This window comes from Chiloscyllium punctatum, chromosome 20, assembly GCF_047496795.1.
Source record: "Chiloscyllium punctatum isolate Juve2018m chromosome 20, sChiPun1.3, whole genome shotgun sequence".
Lineage (NCBI taxonomy): Eukaryota > Metazoa > Chordata > Chondrichthyes > Orectolobiformes > Hemiscylliidae > Chiloscyllium > Chiloscyllium punctatum.
The window spans coordinates 84087362-84113025 of NC_092758.1; the positions used below are offsets into that span (position 1 = coordinate 84087362).

At 47.4% G+C, this 25664-nt stretch overlaps 1 protein-coding gene across 2 annotated transcripts in view; it reads left to right on the top strand.

Moving 5' to 3' along the window:
• Positions 1–25664, top strand: part of LOC140492233 (B-cell receptor CD22-like) — a 119959-nt gene that overhangs the window by 12458 nt on the left and 81837 nt on the right. For both annotated transcript variants that reach the window (XM_072591142.1, XM_072591143.1), the window contains exons 3-5: positions 10516–10878; positions 18506–18814; positions 21661–21939. In XM_072591142.1, the coding sequence (XP_072447243.1) occupies positions 10516–10878; positions 18506–18814; positions 21661–21939 (951 nt within the window). The remainder of the gene's footprint in view (positions 1–10515; positions 10879–18505; positions 18815–21660; positions 21940–25664) is intronic.

Genomic DNA, 25664 nt, shown 5'->3' on the forward strand with positions numbered 1-25664 from the left:
GCACTGCCCGGTTCTACCTCCTTCCCAAGATCCACAAGCCTGACCACCCTGGCCGACCCATTGTCTCAGCATGCTCCTGCCCCACTGAACTCATTTCTACCTACCTTGACACTGTCCTATCCCCCCTAGTCCAGGAACTCCCCACATATGTTCGAGACACCACCCAGGCCCTCCACCTCCTCTAAGACTTTCGTTTCCCCGGTCCCCACGCCTCATCTTCACCATGGATATCCAATCCCTCTACACTTCCATCCGCCATGACCAGGGCCTCCAAGCCCTCCGTTTCTTCCTCTCCCGACATCCCCAACAGTACCCTTCCACCGACACTCTCATTCGTTTGGCCGAACTGGTCTTCACCCTTAACAGTTTCTCCTTTGAATCCTCCCACTTCCTCCAGACCAAAGGGGTAGCCATGGGCACCCGTATGGGCCCCAGCTATGCCTGTCTCTTTGTTGGCTACGTAGAACATTCTGTCTTCCATAATTACACCGGCACCAATCCCCACCTCTTCCTCCGCTACATTGATGACTGCATTGGCGCCACCTTGTGCTCCAGCGAGGAGGTTGAGCAATTCATCAACTTCACCAACACATTCCACTCTGACCTTAAATTTACCTGGACCATCTCTGACACCTCCCTCCCCTTCCTGGACCTCTCCATCTCCATTAATGAAGACCGACTTGACACTGACATTTTTTACAAACCCGACTCCCACAGCTACCTGGATTACACCTCTTCCAACCGTACCTCTTGCAAAAATGCCATCCTGTATTCCCAATTCCTCCGCCTCCACCGGGTCTGCTCCCAGGAGGACCAGTTCTACCACAGAACACACCAGATGGCCTCCGTCTTTAGAGACCGCAATTTCCCTTCCCACATGGTTAAAGATGCCCTCCAACGCATCTCGTCCACATCCTGCACCTCCGCCCTCAGACCCCACCCCTCCAACCGTAACAAGGACAGAACGCCCCTGGTGCTCACCTTCCACCCTACCAACCTTCACATAAACCAAATCATCCCCTGACATTTCCGCCACCTCCAAACGGACCCCACCACCAGGGGTTTCCCTCCCCACCCCTTTCCGCCTTCCGCAAAGACCGTTCCTTCCGTGACTACCTGGTCAGGTCCACGCCCCCCTACAATGCACCCTCCTATCCTGGCACCTTCCCCTGCCACCGCAGGAATTGCAAAACCTGCACCCACACCTCCTCCCTCACCTCTATCCAAGGCCCTAAAGGAGCCTTCCACATTCATTAAAGGTTTACCTGCACATCCATCAATATCATTTATTGTATCTGTTGCTCCCGATGCGGTCTCCTCTACATTGTGGAGACTGGACGCCTCCTAGCAGAGAGCTTTAGGGAACACCTCTTGGACACCCGCACCAATCAACCACACCGTCCTGTGGCCCAACATTTCAACTCCCCCTCCCACTCTGCCGAGGACATGGAGGTCCTGGGCCTCCTTCACCACCGCTCCCTCACCACCAGACGCCTGGAGGAAGAACGCCTCATTTTCTGCCTCGGAACACTTCAACCCCAGGGCATCAATGTGGACTTCAACAGTTTCCTCATTTCCCCTTCCCCCACCTCACTCTAGTTCCAAACTTCCAGCTCAGCACTGTCCCCTTGACTTGTCCTACCTGCCTATCTTCTTTATCACCTATCCACTCCATCCTCCTTCCTGACCTATCACCTTCATCCCTACCCCTATCCACCAATTGTACCCTTTGCTACCTTCCCCCACCCTCCTCCCTGACCTATCACCTTCATCCCCATCCCACTCGCCTATTGTACTCTATGCTACTTTCTCCCCACCCCCACCCTCCTCTCATTTATCTCTCCACCCTTCAGGCACTCTGCCTGTATTCCTGATGAAGGGCTTTTGCCTGAAACATCGATTTTCCTGCTCCTCGGATCCTGCCTGAACTGCTGTGCTTTTCCAGCACCACTCTAATCCAGAATCCGGTTTCCAGATCTGCAGTCATTGTTTTTACCAAGTTTGAGTTATAAGGAGAGGCTGGATATGCTGGGACCTTTTTATCACTGGAGGGTAGGATGTTGAGGGGTGACCTTATATAGGTTTATAAAATCATGAGGCGCATAGATAAAGTGAATAACAAGGGCCTTTTCCCTGGGGTGGGGGAGTTCAAGACTTGGGAGCACATTTTAAAATTGAGAGGAGAAAGATTTAAAAAGGACATGAAGGGCAATCTTTCTACACAGAGAGTGGTTCGTACATGGAATGGACTGTTAGCGGAAGTTGTGGATGCAGGTACAGTTACAACATTTAAAAGACATTGGATATGTACACAATCAGAAAAGGTCAAGAGGGTTATGGATCAAACACAGGCAAATGGGACCAGTTTAGTTTGAGAGCGTGGCTGGCGTGGACTTGTTGGTATGTTTCCCTGCTCTGTTTTTGTCTGACTTTTGTTAGATCTCAGATGGAGTCTTGAGTACAGTTGAGGGCATAAAATTGTAAGAAAGATATGAACACATCAGATAAGAATGGTTCCAGGAATAAGAAGCTTCAGTGGTGAGGATAGTTTGAAGAATTAGGGACAGAACTCCAGACCTGTCCATCACTCCCCTCTCTGACCTATAACCTTCTCCCTCAACGTGATCCACTTATTGCTTTCCCAGCTACCTTCCTCACCAAACCCCACTTCCTCCATGAACAGAAGAAGCCTGAGAATAGATGTGATTGAGATTCACAAAATCTGCTTTGAATAGACAGAGAGCTGTTGTTCTCAATGGTAAAAATGATAAAGAGGTGAGAGGACACAGATCTAAACAGTTGTGCAAATTAAGTGAGGGTGATGTGAAGAAAAGAAACCTTTTTCACTCAGCGAATAGTTACGGTCTGGAAAGTATTGCCTGGAAAGGTAATGAAGACAGATTTAAGAGGATGTTCGATGAGGCTTTGAATATAAATAATGTGCAGGGCTTTGGTGAAAAGGCAGGAGATTGGCATTGAGAAATAGAATGGGCCAAATAGAGTCATGGAGTGATAGAGATGTACAGCATGGAAACAGACCCTTAGGTCCAACCCATCCATGTCAAACAGATATCCAAACCCAATCTAGTCCCACCTGCCAGCACCCGGCCCATATCCCTCCAAACCCTTCCTATTCATATACCCATCCAAATGCCTCTTAAATGTTGCAATTGTACCAGCCTCCAACATTTCCTCTGGCAGCTCATTCCATACACGTACCACCCTCTGTGTGAAAAAGTTGCCCCTTAGATCTCTTTTACATTTTTCCCCTCTCACCCTAAACCTATGCCCTCCAGTTCTGGACTCCCGGACCCCAGGGAAAAGACTTTGTCTATTTATCCTATCCATGGCCCTCATAATTTTGTAAACCTCTATAAGGTCACCCCTCAGCCTCCCAATGCCCCAGCTTGTTCAGTCTCTCCTTACAGCTCAATGAGTCCTACCGCACAGAGACAGGCCTTTTGGTCCAAACTGGTCCACGCCAACCAAAATGTCCATCAATGCTAACCCCAATTCCCTGTACTTGGCTCATATCCCTCTAAACCCTTTCTATCCATGTATGGCCTCCTTTGTCCTATATTTATTCTATGATTCAGCGAGTCAGACCAGCACCCTTTTATAGAATGTAGTCTCACACTTAACAGATAGAATCATACTGGATCAAAGCCAATTGAGGAACAAAGTTAAAAATCACACAACACCAGGTTATAGTCCAACAGGTTTAATTGGAAGCACACGAGCTCTCGGAGCGACGCTCCTTCATCAGGTGATTGTGGAGAGCTCGATCGTAACACAGAATTTTTAGCAAAAATTTACAGTGTGATGTAACTGAAATTAGACATTGAAAAATTGATTGTCTGTTAAGCCTATCATCTGTTAGAATACAGTGATAGTTTCACTTCTTTCATGTGTAAATCACAAAACCCTTTTTTTAAAGTTGCATTCTCGGGTTAGCAGTTAACAATGGGTGATAGCTAGACAATATGTTGAAGGTTGTGGATTAGTGGTGCTGGAAGAGCACAGCAGTTCAGGCAGCATCCAAAGAGCTTCGAAATCGATGTTTCGGGCAAAAGCCCTTCATCCAGAATAAAGGCAGTGAGCCTGAAGCGTGGAGAGATAAGCTAGAGGAGGGTGGGGGTGGGGAGAAAGTAGCACAGAGTACAATGGGTGAGTGGGGGAGGGGATGAAGGTTAAAATGTCAGGGAGGAGAGGTTGGAGTGGATAGGTGGAAAAGGAGATAGGCAGGTAGGACAAGTCCGGACAAGTCATGGGGACAGTGCTGAGCTGGAAGTTTGGAACTAGGGTGGGGTGGGGGAAGGGGAAATGAGGAAACTGTTGAAGTCCACATTGATGCCCTGGGGTTGAAGTGTTCCGAGGCGGAAGATGAGGCGTTCTTCCTCCAGGTGTCTGGTGGTGAGGGAGCGGCGGTGAAGGAGGCCCAGGACCTCCATGTCCTCGGCAGAGTGGGAGGGGGAGTTGAAATGTTGGGCCACGGGGCGGTTTGGTTGATTGGTGCGGGTGTCCCGGAGATGTTCCCTAAAACTCTCTGCTAGGAGGCGCCCAACTTCCCCAATGTAGAGGAGACCGCATCGGGAGCAACGGATACAATAAATGATATTAGTGGATGTGCACGTAAAACTTTGATGGATGTGGAAGGCTCATTTAGGGCCTTGGATAGAGGTGAGGGAGGAGGTGTGGGCACAGGTTTTACAGTTCCTGCGGTGGCAGGGGAAAGTGCCAGGATGGGAGGGTGGGTTGTAGGGGGACGTGGACCTGACGAGGTCGTCACGGAGGGAACGGTCTTTGCGGAAGGCGGAAAGGGGTGGTGAGGGAAATATATCCCTGGTGGTGGGGTCTGTTTGGAGGTGGCGGAAATGTCGGCGGATGATTTGGTTTATGCGAAGGTTGGTAGGGTGGAAGGTGAGCACCAGGGGCGTTCTGTCCTTGTTACGGTTGGAGGGGTGGGGTCTGAGGGCGGAGGTGCAGGATGTGGACGAGATGCGTTGGAGGGCATCTTTAACCATGTGGGAAGGGAAATTGCGGTCTCTAAAGACGGAGGCCATCTGGTGTGTTCTGTGGTAGAACTGGTCCTCCTGGGAGCAGACCCGGTGGAGGCGGAGGAATTGGGAATACAGGATGGCATTTTTGCAAGAGGTACGGTTGGAAGAGGTGTAATCCAGGTAGCTATGGGAGTCGGGTTTGTAAAAAATGTCAGTGTCAAGTCGGTCTTCATTAATGGAGATGAAGAGGTCCAGGAAGGGGAGGGAGGTGTCAGAGATGGTCCAGGTAAATTTAAGGTCAGAGTGGAATGTGTTGGTGAAGTTGATGAATTGCTCAATCTCCTCGCGGGAGCACGAGGTGGCGCCAGTGCAGTCATCAATGTAGTGGAGGAAGAGGTGGGGATTGGTGCCGGTGTAATTATGGAAGATCAACTGCTCTACGTATTCAACAAAGAGACAGGCATAGCTGGGGCCCATACGTGTGCCCATGGCTACCCCTTTGGTCTGGAGGAAGTGGGAGGATTCAAAGGAGAAACTGTTAAGGGTGAGGACCAGTTCGGCCAAACGAATGAGAGTGTCAGTGGAAGGGTACTGTTGGGGACGTCTGGAAAGTAAAAAACGGAGGGCTTGGAGGCCCTGGTCATGGCGGATGGAGGTGTAGAGGGATTGGATATCCATGGTGAAGATGAGGCATTGGGGACCAGGGAAATGGAAGTCTTGGAGGAGGTGGAGGGCGTTGGTGGTGTCTCGAACGTACGTGGAGAGTTCCTGGACTAGGGGGGATAGGACAGTGTCGAGGTAGGTAGAGATGAGTTCAGTGGGGCAGGAACATGCTGAGACAATGAGTCTGCCAGGGTGGTCAGGCTTGTGGATCTTGGGAAGGAGGTAGAACCGGGCAGTGCGGTGTTCCCGGACTATGAGGTTGGAAGCTGTGGGTGGGAGATCCCCTGAGGTGATGAGATTCTGTATGGTCTGGGAATTGATGGTTTGGTGATGGGGGTTGGAGTCATGATCGAGGGGGCAGTAGGAAGACATGTCCTTGAGTTGACGTTTGGCTTCAGCGGTATAGAGGTCAGTGCGCCAGACTACCACTACGCCCCCTTTATCTGCTGGATTGATGGTGAGGTTGGGATTGGAGCAGAGGGATTGGAGGGCTGCGCGTTGTGAGGGTGAGAGGTTGGAGTGGGGGAGGGAGGTAGACAGGTTGAGGCAGTAAATGTCCCGGCGGCAATTGGAAATGAAGAGGTCGAGGGCAGATAATAGGCCAGCACATGGTGTCCAGGTGGATGCAGTGTGTTGGAGGTGGGCGAATGGGTCCTCGGAAGGTGGGCGGGAATCCTGATTGTGAAAGTAAGCTCGGAGGCGGAGACGACGGAAGAATTGTTTGACGTCACGGCGTGTATTAAATTTATTGATGCGTGGACGGAGGGGGATGAAGGTGAGTCCTTTCCTGAGGACTGATCGTTCGTCCTCAGTGAGGGGGAGGTCTGGAGGGATGGTGTAAACTCGACAGGGCTAGGAGCTGGGATCTAGTGTGGGTGTAGAGCTGGGAGTGGGGACGGAAATTGTAACTGGAGTGGGTGTGATGGTGGGGGGAATGGGGGTGGAGTCATGAGCAGGGGTAGTGTTCCCCTCGGGGTTCTGGGGGGTGGAGTTAGTGACAGTGGGGTCTGTGTGGGGGGGGCGTGTCAGCAGAATGCAGGTGGGTGGCGGTGGTGGGGACGGAAGTGGTAGTGACCATGGCAGTAGGGGTGGCGGAAGTCACTGAGCGTGTGGCATCAGCGATGATGTGAGGGGCAGAAGTGATGTCACGTGTGATGCATGAGAAATTGTGAGGGGCGGAAGTGGTTATGAGAGCGGCCATGATGGGGGCGGAAGTGACATCATCAATCAGCGTGGGTGGCAGCTGCATCAGCCGCATGGCTAATGGTGGAATAGATTCCGAAGCCAGGGATTCCGAACAGGACAAACAGTAAAGACCACAGATTCAAAAACACCAGCAACAGTTCTCCTCCAAGATCCTCCGCTCCACGCTTGCAGCAATGCGCCGGCACCTAACCTCTGTACAGTCAGCCCTGCCTCATCTGAGGGCCACACTCTCTCAGAATTGCAAAGGACCCACTCTGTACTACATCCTCAGGAGAATTCATACTCTCAACAAACAGTATTTCAATTCCATCTCAAACATCAAAAACTCTAAGTACAGCAAACTTTTATCCACCCACCTCCATAATCAGCGCTCCTCAAACATTCCAGAAGATTCCCCTGGCCTCGGAATCTATTCCACCATTAGCCATGCGGCTGATGCAGCTACCACCCCCACGCTGATTGATGATGTCACTTCCGCCCCCATCATGGCCGCTCTCACAACCACTTCAACCCCTCACAATTCCTCATGCATCACACCTGACATCACTTCCGCTCCTCACATCATCGCTGATGCCACACCCTCAGTGACTTCCGCCACCCCTACTGCCGTGGTCGCTACCACTTCTGTCCCCACCAGCGTCACCCACCTGCATTCTGCTGACATGCCCCCCACAGAGCCCACTGTCACTATCCCCACCCCCCCAGAACCCCGAGGGGAATACTACCCCTGCTCATGACTCCACGCCCATTCCCCCCACCATCACACCCACTCCAGTTACAGGTTCCGCCCCCACTCCCAGCTCTACACCCACACCAGATCCCAGCTCCCAGCCCTGCCGAGTTTTCACCATCCCCCCAGACCTCCCCCTCACTGAGGACGAACGATCAGTCCTCAGGAAAGGACTCACCTTCATCCCCCTCCGTCCACGCATCAATGAATTTAATACACGCCGTGACGTCGAACAATTCTTCCGTCGTCTCCGCCTCCGAGCTTACTTTCACAATCAGGACTCCCGCCCACCTTCCGAGGACCCCTTCGCCCACCTCCAACACACTCCATCCTCCTGGACACCCCGCGCTGGCCTATTACCTTCCCTCCACCTCTTCATTTCCAACTGCCACCGGGACATTAACCGCCTCAACCTGTCGACCCCCCTCCCCCACTCCGACCTCTCACCCTCACAACGCGCAGCTCTGCAATCCCTCTGCTCCAATCCCAACCGCACCATCAAGCCAGTGGATAAAGAGGTGCAGTGGTAGTCTGGCACACTGACGTCTACACTGTTGAAGCCAAACGTCAATTCGAGGACATGTCTTCCTACTGCCCCCTCGATCATGACTCCACCCCCCCATCACCAAACCATTATCTCCCAGACCATACAGAACCTCATCACCTCAGGAGATCTCCCACCCACAGCTTCCAACCTCATAGTCCGGGAACCTCGCACTGCACGGTTCTACCTCCTTCCAAAATCAACAAGCCTGACCACCCTGGCTGACCCATTGTCTCAGCATGCTCCTGCCACACTGAACTCATCTCTACCTACCTTGACACTGTCGTATCCCCCCTAACCCAGGAACTCCCCACATACGTTCGAGACACCACCCACGCCCTCCACCTCCTCCAAGACTTCTGTTTCCCCGGTCCCCAATGCCTCATTTTCACCATGTATATCCAATCCCTCTACACCTCCATCCGCCATGACCAGGGCCTCCAAGCCCTCTGTTTGTTTCTCTCCAGACGTCCCCAACAGTACCCTTCAACCGACACTCACATTCGTTTGTTCGAACTGGTCCTCACCCTTAACAATTTCTCCTTTGAATCCTCCCACTTCCTCCAGACCAAAGGGGTAGCCATGGGCACACGTATGGGCTCCAGTTATGCCTGTCTCTTTGTTGAATACGTAGAGCAGATGATCTTCCATAATTACACCAGCACCACTCCCCATCTCTTCCTCCGCTACATTGATGACTGCATTGGCGCCACCTCGTGCTCCCGCGAGGAGATTGAGCAATTCATCAACTTCACCAACACATTCCACCCTAACCTTAAATTTACCTGGACCATCTCTGACACCTCCCTCCCCTTCCTGGACCTCTCCATCTCCATTAATGAAGACCGACTTGACACTGACATTTTTTACAAACCCACCGACTCACACAGCTACCTGGATTACACCTCTTCCCACCCTATCTCTTGCAGAAATGCCATCCCGTATTGCCAATTCCTCCGCCTCCACCGGATCTGCTCCCAGGAGGACCAGTTCCACTAGAGAACACACCAGATGGCCTCCGTCTTTAGAGACCGCAATTTCCCTTCCCACATGGCTAAAGATGCCCTCCAACGCATCTCGTCCACATCCTGCACCTCCGCCCTCAGACCCCACCCCTCCAACCGTAACAAGGACAGAACTCCCCTGGTGCTCACCTTCCACCCTACCAACCTTCGCATAAACCAAATCATCTGCTGACATTTCCGCCACCTCCAAACACACCCCACCACCAGGGATATATTTCCCTCCCCAACGCTTTCCGTCTTCCGCAAAGACCGTTCCCTCCGTGACTACCTGGTCAGGTCCACGTCCCCCTACGACCCACCCTCCCATCCTGGCACCTTCCCCTGCCACCGCAGGAACTGTAAAACCTGCACCAACACCTCCTCCCTCACCTCTATCCAAGGCCCTAAATGAGCCTTCCACATCCATCAAAGTTTTACTTACACATCCACTAATATCATTTATTGTATCCGTTGCTCCTGATGCGGTCTCCTCTACATTGGGGAAACTGGGCGCCTCCTAGCAGAGCGTTTTAGGGAACATCTCCGGGACACCCGCACCAATCAACCACACCGCCCCGTGGCCCAACATTTCAACTCCCCCTCCCACTCTGCCGAGGACATGGAGGTCCTGGGCCTCCTTCACCGCCGCTCCCTCACCACCAGACGCCTGGAGGAAGAATGCCTCATCTTCCGCCTCGGAACATTTCAACCCCAGGGCATCAATGTGGACTTCAACAGTTTCCTCATTTCCCCTTCCCCCACCTCACCCTAGTTCTAAACTTCCAGCTCAGTAACTGTCTCCTTGACTTGTCCGGACTTGTCCTACCTGCCTATCTCCTTTTCCACCTATCCACTCCACCCTCTCCTCCCTCACATTTTAACCTTCATCCCCTCCCCCACTCACCCATTGTACTCTATGCTACTTTCTCCCCACCCCCACCCTCCTCTAGCTTATCTCTCCACGCTTCAGGCTCACTGCCTTTATTCCTGATGAAGGGCTTTTGCCCGAAACGTCGATTTCGAAGCTACTTGGATGCTGCCTGAACTGCTGTGCTCTTCCAGCACCACTAATCCAGAATCTGATTGATTCCAATCTAAAAAGTGAGGTAACAGAGTTTTACATAAATTCGTGCAGTTTTTGAGCTCAGAGTTCTATATGAATGTATGCAGTTTTTGAGCAAAGTGCAATGTAACTCTGTAAGCACAAATTCATCGCAAAAAATATATGTGTGCATGTGGGTCTTTGTCTGTCTGTGTGTGTGTCTGTCTGGGTGGGGATTGTGTGTGTGTGTGTGTGTCTGTCTGTCTGTCTGTCTGGGGTTGGGGTTGAGGAACAATTTGCATGACCTTCCTGTTTCATCCTCTCAGGGTCTGTCTGCCAGTGGTCTGTCTGGGTCGATGACGCTGTTCAAGCTTGGGAAGGAGACTCCGTGATATTGAACTGTTCGTTCCAGTACCCTGATCCGGTCCGAGACCCCTCCACTGTAACCGCCAGGTGGCTGAAGAACTCCCCCTTCCCCAATAACCACCAGGCTGCGGAAATATACAACAGCAGGGAGCTGGAGAATGTCTCTCCCGACGTGCAGCTGATCGGAGACCTGAACGAGAGGAACTGCTCGCTCCAGATCGAAAACATCCACAAAGCGGACACCGGGACTTACTATTTCCGATTCGAACTGGGCCAGGGCAACAACTGGTCTGGAGAAAACGGGATCAACGTCCAAGTATACGGTAACCTGGGATTTGTGTGTTAAATTACATAGAACATAGAACATAGAACATAGAAAAATACAGCGCAGTACAGGCCCTTTGGCCCTCGATGTTGCGCCGATCCAAGCCCACCTAACCTACACTAGCCCACTATGCTCCATATTCCTATCCAATGCCTGTTTAAATGCCCATAAAGAGGGAGAGTCCACCACTGCTACTGGCAGGGCATTCCATGAACTCACGACTCGCTGAGTAAAGAATCTACCCCTAACATCTGTCCTATACCTACCACCCCTTAATTTAAAGCTACGCCCCCTCGTAACAGCTGACTCCATACGTGGAAAAAGGTTCTCATGGTCAACCCTATCTAAACCCCTAATCATCTTGTAAACCTCTATCAAGTCACCCCTAAACCTTCTTTTCTCCAATGAAAACAGCCCCAACTGCCTCAGCCTTTCCTCATACGATCTTCCTACCATACCAGGCAACATCCTGGTAAACCTCTTCTGCACCCGTTCCAGTGCCTCCACATCCTTCCTATAGTATGGCGACCAAAACTGCACACAATACTCCAGATGCGGCCGCACCAGAGCCTTATACAACTGCAACATAACCTCAGGACTCCGGAACTCAATTCCTCTACCAATAAAAGCCAGTACGCCATATGCCTTCTTCACCGCACTATTTACCTGGGTGGCAATTATTCGGGCATTAGTTCCGGCATTTATGTAGTACCCTGCGCATCCAAAAAAAACCAACCACAGCATCTCCCAAAAAAGATTGATGACTGTTCTTCAGAAGTGTGTGGAACGAAAACAGAAATTGCTTGAAGTTTCTGATTGACAGCATCCACTGTTTTAAAAAGGGTGGACCTTACTACAGGTGGTTCTGCTGTAACACATCAGTTACGCTCCTCAGTAACTGCACGCTGTTAAAATAAAATCACGCTGTGGGAAACCGATACGCGCCGCAGAAGGTCACTATATCCGCTCGGTAGAAAGTTATCCAAACAGCATCACACAATTGATCGATCACACTATAGACAAATCATATTGATGAAACATGTGTTACACCAGTAATGGCCTGTAAAATGTAGGAACAATGGCAGCCAGTTAGAATGCAGCAAAGTGACTGAAAGGAAAACCTGTTTTGAATAATGTTGTGTCTGTGTGTGACTCTTATTGACCAGTTCTGGGATTAGATTACATCACAGTGTGGAAACAGGCCCTTCGGCCCAAAAAGTCCACACCAACCCGCAACCCACCCATACCCCTACATTTACCCCTTACCTAACACTACAGGCAATTTAGCATGGCCAATTCACCTGACCGGCACAGTTTTGGACTGTAGGAGGAAACCGGAGCACCCGGAGGAAACCCACACAGACAGTTGCCTGAGGCAGGAATTGAACCCGGGTCTCTGGCGCTGTGAGGCAGAAGTGCTAACCACTGTGCCACCGTGCTGTCCACACAGTGGCACACGGGATCTGTAGTGTAGTCTTTTGGGATATTTGATGCTGACTTAGTTGGTCAGTCTGAACCTGTTAACATTTTACTTGAAAGGTCTTCGACAGTGCAGTGCGTCCGCAGGGTCACTAGGGTTACAGCCCTATTTTCCGCTCAATATCCAGAATAGGAACTGGATGGTACAATTGCTCAGTGGTTAGCATTGCTGCTTCAGTGCACCAGGGACGTGGATTTGATTCCCATCTCGGGAGACTGTTTGTGTGGAGTTTGCACATTCTCCCTGCGTCTGCATGGGTTTCCTCCGGGTGCTCCAGTTTCCTCCCACACTCCAAAGATGTGCAGGTCAGGGTGAATTGGTCATGCTAAATTGTTCATAGTGTTCAGGGAGGTGTAGGTTAGGTGCATTAATCAGGGGCAAATATAGGGTCAGGGGAAGGGTTCTGGGTGGGTTATGCTTTGGAGGGTTGGTATGGAACATTGGGCCCAGGGGCCTGTTTCTACACTGTACTGATTCTAAGATCTCACTTTCAGAATCACCCAATCACCTAAACTATGGTCAATGCTCTTAATGTGGGAATATCGAAAGGAGGGGATCAAGTGTCAGGCACTTTCAAAGAGTTTCCATACAGCCATGGATTTTCTAATATGACTGTAGTTAATGGCAGCACAGTTGCAATCCGGCCCTTCTCAATTTCCGTCCCACCAGCATCCATATTCAGTGGATCATTAGCTGCCGTTTCTGCCACCTCCAGCAGAATGCCACATCCAAACACACAGTTCTGAGGAAGGGTCACTGGACCTGAAACGTTAACTCTGATTTCTCTTCACAGATGCTGCCAGACCTGCTGAGCTTTTCCAGTGATTTCTGTTCCTGCTTCTGATTTACAGCATCCACAGTTCTTTCAATTTTTTTCATGACATATTCCCCTCCCTTCTCCTGTCAGCATTCCATGGGGACTGTTCCGTCCTTCACTCCTAGCATCTCCCCACACCCTTCCAATGCCATTGCAGAAAGTGTAATACTTGCCTGTTTAACTCCTCCCTCCGCAGTATCCAAGGGTACAGACACACCTTCCAGACGCAGCAGTGATTTACCTGCTCTTCACTTTATCATGTTTACAATATTCGCTGCTCACAATGTGGTCTCCTCTACATCGGGTTGATGAAGTACAAACTATCTGGCTGCTTTGTGGAACATTTCTGCTCTGCCTGGAAAAGTGACCCCCACCCCACCCCCCCCCCCCCCCCACCCCACCCCAAGTTTCCAGTTACCAGCTTTTTTAGGTATGTGCAAGGCAAAAAAATGGTTAGGACTACAATTGGGCCCTTGAAGGGGAATATATTACGGGGAACAAAGAAATGGCAGAAGAATTGAACTGGTACTTCAGATCTGTGTTCACTGGGGAAGACACAAGCAATCTCCCTGAGGTCACAGTGGCTGAAGGACCTGAACTGAAGGCAATTTATATTTGCCAGGATTTGGTGTTGGAGAGACTGTTAGGTCTGAAGGTTGATAGGTCCTCGGGGCCTGATGGTCTACATCCCAGGGTACTGAAGGAGGTGGCTCGGGAAATCATGGATGCGTTGGTGATTATTTTCCAGAGTTCAATAGATTCGGGGTCGGTTCCTGAGGATTGGAGGGTGGCTAATGTTATACCACTTTTTAAGAAAGGTGGGAGAGAGAAAGCAGGAAATTATAGACCAGTTAGTCTGACCTCAGTGGTGGGAAAGATGCTGGAGTCTATTATAAAGGATGAAATTACAGCACATCTGGATAGTAGTAACAGGATAGGACAGAGTCAGCATGGATTTATGAAGGGAAATCATGCTTGACTAATCTTCTTGAATTTTTTGAGGCTGTAACTCTGAAGATGGACAAGGGAGATCCAGTAGATGTAGTGTACCTGGACTTTCAGAAAGCTTTTGATAAAGTCCCACATAGGAGGTTAGTGAGCAACATTAGGGCGCATGGTATTGGGGGCAAAGTACTAGATTGGATTGAAAATTGGTTGGCTGACAGGAAACAAAGAGTAGTGATAAACGGCTCCATTTTGGAATGGCAGGCAGTGACCAGTGGGGTTCCGCAGGGATCCGTGCTGGGACCGCAGCTTTTTACAATATATGTTAATGATATAGAAGATGGTATCAGCAATAACATTAGCAAATGTGCTGATGATACAAAGCTGGGTGGCAGGGTGAAATGTGGTGAGGATGTTAGGAAATTACAGGGTGACCTGGACGAGTTAGGTGAGTTGGCAGATGCATGGCAGATGCAGTTTAATGTGGATAAATGTATGGTTATCCACTTTGGTGGAAAGAACAGGAAGGCAGATTACTACCTCAATGGAATCAATTTAGGTAAAGGGGCAGTACAGAGAGATCTGGATGTTCTTGTACACCAGTCAATGAAGGTAAGCATGCAGGTGCAGCAGGTAGTGAAGGCGGCTAATAGCATGCTGGCCTTCATAACAAGAGGAATTGAGTATAGAAGCAAAGAGGTGCTTCTGCAGCTGTGCAGGACCCTGGTGAGACCACACCTGGAGTACTGTGTGCAGTTCTGGTCTCCAAATTTGAGGAAAGACATTCTGGCTATTGAGGGAGTGCAACGTAGGTTTACGAGGTCAATTCCTGGAATGGCGGGATTACCTTACACTGAAAGACTGAAGCGACTGGGCTTGTATACCCTTGAGTTTAGAAGACTGAGGGGGGATCTGATTGAGACATATAAGATTATGAAAGGATTGGACACTTTGGAGGCAGGAAACATGTTTCTGCTGATGGGTGAGTGCCGAACTAGAGGACACAGCTTAAAAATACGGGGTAGACCATTTAGGACAGAGATGAGGAGAAACTTCTTCACGCAGAGAGTGGTGGCTGTGTGGAATGCTCTGCCCCAGAGGGCAGTGGAGGCCCAGTCTCTGGATTCATTTAAGAAAGAGTTGGATAGAGCTCTCAAAGATAGTGGAATCAAGGTTATGGAGATAAGGCAGGAACAGGATACTGATTAGGAATGATCAGCCATGATCATATTGAATGGTGGTGCAGGCTCGAAGGGCAAAATGGCCTACTCCTGCACCTATTGTCTATTGTCTATTGCCTGGTACCTCAAAACCCCATCACATTGCCATGGCAACATTTCAGCCTCAGGCCTGCTTCCATGCTCCTTTGTGGTTCCACACGAGCTGGATGGACAACACCTCATCTTCCGCCCAGGTACCTTATAGCCTTCAGAACTCAACATCAAATTTAACAACTCCAGAACGTGAGCACACTCTTCCTTGTTCATTACCTACCCACACCGTCCCCAAGTCTTGTTGTATCTGAGTTTGTCCCAACTAAGCCAATACATTTTTGAGCATTTAGACTTCTCATAAGGATCCTCAAGAACATTTATCACCCTCACAGCTTATCATCCGCAATCACTTTGATGTCTCTCCTTTTCACTTTCTCTCGGCAGTGTCTTCATGCATTCTATTTGCACATCCTCCGACCCTGACCCAAATAAATTCCGCACTTTCCGAACGGCTTTCAATTCTGCTGAAGGGTCGCTGGGCTTGGAATGTTAATGCTGTTTTTCTCTCTCCAGACTTGCTGGGTTTCTCCAGCACTGACTGCTTTTGTTTCAAAATTGACTGGAGATTACTGGTAACCTGCTGTTTTCCTGTGTCAACCTGTAGGAACTGCTCAGGATTTCAGCTGCTGGTTGGTGTATGAAGCACTGAGGTGATACATGGGACCGTGTGCTGAGTCCTCATTTAGGGTAGACACAGGCAGGAGGCTGGAGGAGCACAGCAAGCCAGGCAGCATCAGGAGGTGGAGAAGTCAACATTTCGGGGGTAACCAGTGAGTCCTCATTTAGAGCCAGGGGGACAATTCAGGGGATAGCAAAGTGATATCGTAAGAAATATCACGGCACCTTTTAGAAACCAGAAGCATTTGGGCGCCGCGGTGGTTTAGTGGTTAATCCTCCTACCTCACAGTGCTAGGGTTCAATTCTACCCTTGAGTGACTATCTGTGTGGAGTTTGCATATTCTCCCCATGTCTGAATTTCCTCTGGGTGCTCTGGTTTGCCCCTCACTGTCCAAAGATGTGCAAGTTAAGTGCATTGGTCAGGCTAAATTACCCCAGAGTGTCCAGGAATGTGCAGGCTAGGTGGATTAGCCATGGAGGGGGGGGTTACAGGTACAGGGTTGGGGGATGTTGAATCCACGCGGGATGCTCTTCGGTGGATCACCATAGACTCAATGGGCCGAATGGCCTCTTCCTACACTGTAGCAATTGTATGTTTCTTTTCAGCTTTCCAATGGAGAAGTTGAGGGAAGAGAAATCCAAGGTATGATCTGAATCCACATTAGACAATGGTACAGACAAGGAGGAGCTATTTCCCAACCCATCTCACCATCTGTCTCCATCAGCATCTCACTGTGCATGCCAGGAGATTGTCAAAGATGGACTCAACAGGTGATTGGCACTCTTATTATCTGCATGGTACTTATAGGTATCCTAAAGGCAAAGGCCACACCTTGGCCTCTGTTGACCCATGTCCTGTGAACCAACCCCCACCATAGCAAGTGTATCAGCTCTGCCCAAACCTATCAGCAGATCTGCTTGGTATATGTGACCTGTCAAGGCCCATTTTAGTTGTTGGGGGGGTCACCTTGGCTTGCCAGCATTCATTCTTTTCATAGTGATTTTCCTCATACTTCCAATGAGGCAACCACCCAACATTCAGGCTGCTCTGGTATTTCTGTAGCATTGTGGTGACTATTTGTCACATCCCCTTAGAAAAGGAGGCTGACCTTGAATGGACGTGTAACCAAGTTGCACGGCAAATTCATGCAGAGTTAATCAGGAATATTTGTCCAGTGGAATAGAATATTGGGAAATGGCATTTGGGACATTGCTGCTGCCAGATCAATATTCCAAATGTTCTTTATCTATAGTAAACCACATGCTTCTGGTACCCATTAGTCAGTAGTGGTGGAACACTTCCAGTGGATCAGAAACCCAGTGTTTGATTTACTTCAGTATACTCGATCATATTTATCAGACCACTTAGAGTACAGCTCCCTATAACTCTGATGTACTTGGATGCATGTTGTAATCTATTATGTCAGCACGCCTGAGCTCTAAGTGTCAACTCCAACAGCTAACGTGTAGCCTCTGAACATATGCTGATCAATTAAAGTGACCACTCATGGTATTGTTGAGCTCAGGAAGTAGACTTTTCATTTGAAATCCATCATTTTAATTCTCAAATCTAACTTTCCAGCTCAGTTAGCGCCAAACATTTATGCCATTTGCCCTTGAGAAAAAAATTGCGTAATCATACAACATAGAGAAGACCATTCAGCCCATCCAGTTTGTGCCTGCTCTTTTGGAAAGCATTTCCATTTGTCCCACTCTGTTATGCCTTCCTTACATATCTGCAAGTCCTTCTCCTTGATGGTTTTATCCAGTTCCCTTGTGATACCATCTGCACTGCTCTCAGGCAATGGATTCTAAAACCTAACTGGCCTTTGCTTAATGTGATGCATAGATAGAGTCAGTGGTAGTTGTCTTTTCCCTAGAATAGGGAATTTCAAGACGGGGGAGTGGTGGGGACACTTTTAAGGTGAGAAGAGACAGATTTAAACAAGACAGAAGGGGTAACGTTTTGACACGGGGGTGGTTCATGTGTGGAATGAATTTCCTAAGGAAGTGGTGGATGTGGGTATAATTACAGAGTTTAAAAGACATTTGGATAAGTACATGAATAGGAAAGGTTTAGAGGGATATGGGCCAGGAGCAGGCAGGTGGGACTAGTTTAGTTTGGGATTATGTTTGGCATGGACTAGTGGGACTGGAGGGTCTGTTTCCATGTTGTCTGACTCTATGAGACGTCTGGATGCAAATGATTTGTATTTTGCCTTTAGTGACGCTAGCCCATCTCAGGGGATATTCACAATTAACTAGGTATGCTGAAATGGGGCATAGACCAGAAATATTCCCGTAAACACGATCTGATATTAACCAACTGCATTACCAGATCTAAAGCCTAGACCTCTGTTGTACATCAATTGCATGTTCAGAACTGAGAATGTTATCTTCAATATCTTCAGTTCTTCAACATTTCTCTGGATTTATAGCTTTGTGAAGTATCTATTGTTCCATAAGTTTGTTTCACTTTCTTACTCTCCAGGTCGCCCCACAAAGCCAGAAATACGAGTCCCAGAAGAAGTGATTGAAGGTGACGAAATGGTGTCTTTGGTCTGTTCCTCCACAAACGTTGATCAAAGAGGCCGAGCCACTCTGAGCTGGGAAGGTATCTCTGATCTGACGGACTGGGTCCCCAGAACTGAAGAACAATGGGCTGGATATTCCTGGTCATTGACGAGTAATTTTGCATTCACCCCATCCTACCAGCACCACAACACAGCCATCAAATGTGTGGTCAATTACATACCATACCCATACTCAGATGAAACTGACGTAACATTACAAATAAGATGTAAGTTCAAGTGACTTTCAATTATAGACAATCTGGGGCATATTAATGGCTTGGATTCCAATGTCTTCTGTAAAGATTATTAATGGTTTGGTTATTTTATATCAACAAAGAATAAGAGTGGGCTACTCAGACTCCATGATTCAATAAAATCATGGCTGACCTGATTTTAATCGCAACTCTGCACTCCCACACATCCCTGATAGTCTTTCGCCCCCTCGGTAATGAAAAACATACAAGAGAAATGTTATGGAAGAGATTGATCACAATAGACACACACATCCTAGGACATGAGAATCAAAGACATGCATGAGAATTCCTAGAGGCCTGGCATTCTAACTGGAATTCCATCAATAAACACAAGGATTTAGATCCCATCTACCTTCCCTTGAAAAAAGAACCGGAAATGACATCACCCACCTTAAGAAACCAAGAGCGATAAACAGAGAGGCGGGACATATTACCAGTGCTTCACCGGAGACTCTCACTGATGATCTTACCGAGGATGATGTGAAAACATCTGAAAACAAACCTTTCAGCCACAACAGATTAATGTTGAATAAATAGTCAATGCTTGCTTTTGAACTCTGGAACGGTTAACCATGATTAATCATGTTGAACACTGATTTGTGCTATTCAGGAAGTCAGCTGACTTTAAAAAAGATTAATCATACAAACATTCGTTGGATATTTTTAAAATGGAGGTGGACATATTTGTGTTAGACAAGGGAATAAGATGTTATTGAGGAGAAGTGAGATTAATCAAAACACAAGTAGACCCACCCTAATCTTTGACAGAGATGGCACGGTGACAACAGTGGTTAGCACGGCTGCCTCACAGCACCAGAGACCCGGGTTCAAATCCCGCTTCAGGCAATTGTCTGTGTGGAGTTTGCACATTCTCCCCGTGTCTGTGTGGGTTTCCTCTGGGTGCTCTGGTTTCCTCCCAAAGTCCAGAAATGTGTAGGTTAGGTGAATTGGCCGTGCTAAATTGCCCGTAGTGTTGGGTGAAGGGGTAAATGTAGGAGAATGGGTCTGGGTGGCTTGCTCTTCGGAGGGTTGGGGTGGACTTGTTGGGCTGAAGGGCCTGTTTCCACACTGTAAGTAATCTAATCTAATCTAAAAAGAGAGGCCTCAAGGCTCCTATTTCATGGTTATATGTGTTATGGTCAAAGCTACAAAGTGAGAGCAGGCTTTGGAAAGCAAGTAGGCAGATGTTAAAGAGGAGGATTAATTTGGAAGGAGGAAATAGTATGCAACAAATTAAAAGAGAAAGCATACCTATATATTGGGACACAAGCCTCAGCAAAAGAGAAAGTGAATATCTCTCAGTTATAAATTCAAAAGAGTTAATAGATCCAAGAGGGAAATAGGGAGAACTGGTTTCACCCTGTGAATTGTTAGAATGTGAACCAGAAAACCTTAAAGCAAATTGTTTCAACACCTTTAGAAGGAAATCAAGTGAGTGCCCAAGAGGTATACTGAAAGGCTAGGAGAATGGAGGGAGATGCATTTAGAATATCAACAGCAGCAGAGTGGTTGGGCCAAAAACCTGTAATCATATAAACACGTAAAAAAATCAGAAGTCATACAACAGCAGGTTATAGTCCAGCAGGTTTATTTGAAATCACAAGCTTTCAGAGCTCTGCTCCTTCCATAAGTGAAGTGACTTCACCTGATGAAAGAGCAGTGCTTCAAAAGTTTGCGATTTCAAATGAACCTGTTGGGCTATAACCTGGTGTCGTGTCACTTTGTCCACCCCAATCCAACACAGGCACCTCCACATCATATAAAAATGTAGTGCTATCTTTAGTCATGTGTGTAAGTATACTGTGGTGTCTTTGGTTTGGTTGGTACAATATAGATGGGAAATGTCAGAAACATTGAAATTCATGGTTACATGAAATCAAAACCTATCTGATTTTGTATCTATTACGATCTTTTCCCACATGACTACAACTGGCACCTTGTGGTATGTGCCACCTCTATTGGTATGTGGTTCTGAGTAAAGGTTGTTTGAGTTAGTTCATTGACCTCAATCTTCCTTTATGTTTGCATTAACTTGGGCCTACTAAGGGATCAGTGGTAAAGGATATACCACTGCAGAATATCTACAGCAGAAGCACTGTTCTTAGATTACAAGAAGGTTGGTTACACAAGAACACATTTAGTCATGCTTGCTTGCCCAGACCATCGCACAAACCAACCTTCCATCCACTGACTCCATCTACACTTGTTGCTGGCTCAGAAAGGCAGCCTACATCATCAAATACCCATCCTACCCCAGTAATACTGTCTTCCAACCTCTGCAATCAGGCAGAAAATACAAAAGCTTAAACACACATGCCAAAAGGTTCAGGAGCAGCTTCTTCATCACTGTTACTAAACTTCCGAATGAACTTCTCAAATTTCAAATCTAATGTTGATCTTGTTTTTTGCACACCTTCTCTGCAACCGTAACTTTGTATTCCTCGCTCTGTTCAATCACCCAATGATTTTTGTATGTTATGACCTGCCAGTAGTGGGCACAAAACACAACATCTCATTGTACTTAGGTACGTGTGACAATAATGAATCAAATTAAATCAAATCAAAACACTGACACTGGAATCTTAGGGGGATGGTATAGAGACTAAGCCAGAGTGAGAGTAAAATTCCTTGTCTCCACCTGCAACTGTGTGGCATCAGCAGAATAGGTATAACAGGAATATTAACCCTTTCAAAACCATTAATTTACACAATATCTCTGACAGTCATAATGGTGATGCTGACACCTCGTAACTGTAACGCAGTGTTCCACATACTTTAAATGTCACTGATCAGTGGTTGTTCTTTTTTTATACATTTAGACCCTCCGAAAAGCACAGTCATTCTCGTGAATGCATCACAGGAAGAAATAAAAGAAGGTGACTGTGTTACACTTGTATGCGTTGGCAACAGCTTTCCTGAAGCTAACTATACCTGGTACAAGAAAGATCGATTCACAAATAGAACGGAAATTCTAAGTACAGTAAGCAGCAATATATTATTCCAAAAAATATCAAGGAAGAACTCTGGATTCTACAACTGCATGGCCACAAATTATTTGGGAAGCAGTTTGTCTTCAGAAGTCGAAATCGATGTGCAATGTGAGTACTTGGATTTTCAAGTTTCCTATGTTTAAAGGAGATATTTCAAGGGAATGGTAACAGTAGAGATGAAGGTTATGCCTCACTCTGTCTAAGCGCCTTAGTCCTTGTGTACTACGCTTGCAAAACAAAACTTTTCACTGTATGTAGATACACTTGACTACAACAAATCAAATCAAATCACTATCTCATCATATGCAAGTTGACTTAATTCCATCAGGTAATGTTCAGGCAAATGATGATGAAACATGTTGAATTGCTGGTATACCCCCTGAACTGCTAACTCCCATCCTTTGCTTGCTGAAGGCTGTATGCAAATCACCCACTCTTCTGCCCTATCAGAATTAACTTTGTATTGAGGACTGTCCAAGAGCCTTTGTCAGTGAAACCCTGCGAGCTGGCAACAAATAGGTATACCGGCATTGAGACCATCAGAACAAGCAAACAATGGGAGCTCATCTAATGCAACTTCATGTAGCCCAAGCATCCAGTCCAGGGTAGAATGTACACTGTTTACCAGTAGCCAGAGGTTGGAGGAGCAACTTTGTTTGAGATAGAAGCATTTGGCTTTCACTTCCCCGATAGCACAAACCTACAAGTAACCCCACAGAGGATCAATACTGTTCTGGATATAGGTTTGCCCACTGAGCTGGAAGGTTCTTTTGCAGATGTTTCATCACCATGCTAGGTAACATCTTCAGTGAGCCTCCAGACGAAACACTGGTGGTGTAGTCCCACTTTCTATTTATATGTTTGGATTTTCTTGGGTTGGTGATGTCATTTCCTGTGATGACATCATTTCCAACGGTGATATCACTTCCTGTTCTTTTTCTCAGGGGGTGTTAAATGGGATCCAAGTCAATGCGTTTGTTGATAGAGTTCTGGTTGGAATGCCTTGATTCTAGGCAGTGATTTGTCTGGCAGCACACTGAAGACATTTCCTAGTGTGGTGACGAAACGTCTGAAAATGAACTTTCCAGCTCAGCAAGCAAACCTACATCCAGAACCTCAACCTGAGCTACAAATCTTTCAAAACTCAATTCTGTTATTTCGGGAAATGGTAACGTCACTGGGCCACGAATCAAGAGACCAAGGCTGATACCCTGCATCAATACAGATTCAATGAATAAATCTGCAATTGAAAGCTAGTTTCAATGACAGAAACTTCAAAACTCTAAGCAGGTGCAAGCCAACCAGTCAATTTAACCTGCTCCTCCATTCAATGTGATTTTTGGCTGTGCAATATCACATGGCCTTTTTCCCGCTCACTCCCAATAAACCTTTAACATTGAAAAAAATCTATCTCTTTCTTTAATTTATTCAGTAACTTGGTCTCCACAGCCTTGTGTGAAACAGAATTCCTCTGGTGAAAAACTCTTGCCTCATCTCAGTTCTGAATGGCCTACTCAGTATCATGGGGCAAAAGTGAAGACTGCAGATGCTGGAGATTAGAGTCGAGAATATGGCGCTGGAAAAGCACAGCAGGTCAGGCAGCATCCAAGGAGCAGGAGAGTTGACGTTTCGGGCAAAAGCCCTTCATCAGGAATTCCTGCTCTTTGGATGCTGCCTGACCTGCTGTGCTTTTCCAGCACCACACTCTCAAATATGATCTCTAGCATCTGCAGTCCTCACTTTCTCCTTTTTTGTTAACATAGCAGACCCGTCTGCTCCTCAAACAGATAACCCAGATTTTGTCTTTGCAGTACACCATTGAGGTCCAATGCACTCAAGAATAATACCAGGTAATGTTGTTTTCCATTATTTTGTTCCCACTTGGGTTTACACTCATAAATACTCCAAGCATTTCAACTCCACACTATGACAAAAAAAACCATTCGATCATGAACAAAGAATAGATGAGTAACTGACATTGAGAAGAACTTTCATTTTGCATTGCTTGGGTCAGTTTTATTTCTTCCTCACTATTTGTGGTATATGTCGCAACCATTTGCTTATTCATATATTCCACACAAAAGATCAGACTTCCTGTGAGTAGTTTTCAGAATGATGAGTAACCTTAAAGAGTAACTGGGACAGTCCTCAACACATTCCATTCAACAATGGTTCCAAATACTCTTAGGTTTGTATTTATAGTTACATACGGCACAACTCTCTTTGAGTTCTTGGGTTCAAATTCCACCCGAACCACACGGGCTACCATTCAACTTGAGTACTGACAGAGCATTCCTCTTGGATAGATGCAAAAAGTTCCAATCATTATTATCTTGAAGAATATCTGAAGAAGAGCAGAGTCTGATTAGAACAAGTCAACATGGATTTAGTAAGGGGAGGTCATGCCTGACAAACCTGTTGGTATTCTTTGAACTTCATTCTCATATGCTACAACTCAAAAGAAAGGTCACCAGCACCTTCTTGAGGGCAGCACAGTGGTTCAATGGTTATCAATGATGCCTCACAGCACCAGGGACCTGGGTTTGATTCCCGCCTCGGGTGACTGTGTCTTTGTGGGTCTTGCATATTCTCCCCGTGTCTGCGTAGGTTTCCTCTGGGTGCTCCTGTTTCCTTCCACAGTCCAAAGATGTGCAGGTTAGGGTGGATTGGCCATGGGAAATGAGGGGAGATGGTCTAAGTAGTCTGGATAGACCGAATGGCCTCTATCTACACTGCAGGGATTCTATGACGTCTAATACAACTCCGGCCTTGCCAGAGACACTCTAAGTCGAGAGTCTGGTACTGAAAACACTCAGCAAGTCAGGCAGCATCCAAGGAGCAGGAGAATCGATGTTTCGGGCATAAGCCCTTCATCAGGAATGAGGCACCACACTCTCGACTCTGATCTCCAGCATCTGCAGTCCTCATTTGCTCTTTGAGCCACTGATAACCCGAGAATGATTAACAAAAAACCCCCTACATGGTAGAAGGTCCTGCTCATACTTTCACAAGTCTTTGTAGTTCATAACTAGGTTCTTTGTGGGCACGGGCAAGGAGGAAACATTGCTCGCTGATGGTTCAGGAGTCTCCCCTTCATGGTTGATGGCACTTGCTGATATTCACCTTGCACTGTTTTTCCCCATTCTGTTAGGTCCCAGGCACTGACACGGGGGCTGAGAGTAGCAGCAAGTCCTCACCTCAGAAGATACACCGTAGTCCCTGAAAAATACAAAATGGTTATAACAAAATTAAAGCAAAATATCGCAGATGCTGGAAACCTGCAATTAAAACAAAATGTATCAGGTCAGGATTTGAACTGTTCACCGCTGCACTCTGCCTCTTAGACAATTCAAAGTCCATGCATCCACGGTCCTTTAATCCCACAAAGGTTGAGGTGACATTGTGAGGTGACATTACATCAAGTTCCTTATGTAAACTCACACACATAGCATCGACCCCATTACTCACATAAATCTCCACTCTTACATCACCAAATACCTCAGTTGTGTTTGCTGACAAGATTTGTTCTTGATAAATCCACACTGGCCGCTAGTTATTTTTTCTGCATGTAGCAGTTAGTTTTGTATTGAATTACAGATGGAATTCATTCCTTCCAACCCCCAGGACAACTCAGATGGTCAGGGTGGGCTCATGTGATTGAGCTGGAGGGTGTAGATTGGCAATCCTGGTGCTTGCCCACTTTCCAACCATCATGTACCCACTGTCTGGTTTACATACAGCCTTGAGGCAAAGCTGGTTTGACCCTCATTTCAAAGGTTTCTGTGCTGACTGAGAGGAGATGTGTTCAAAGGAAGATAATCCAGACACTCACT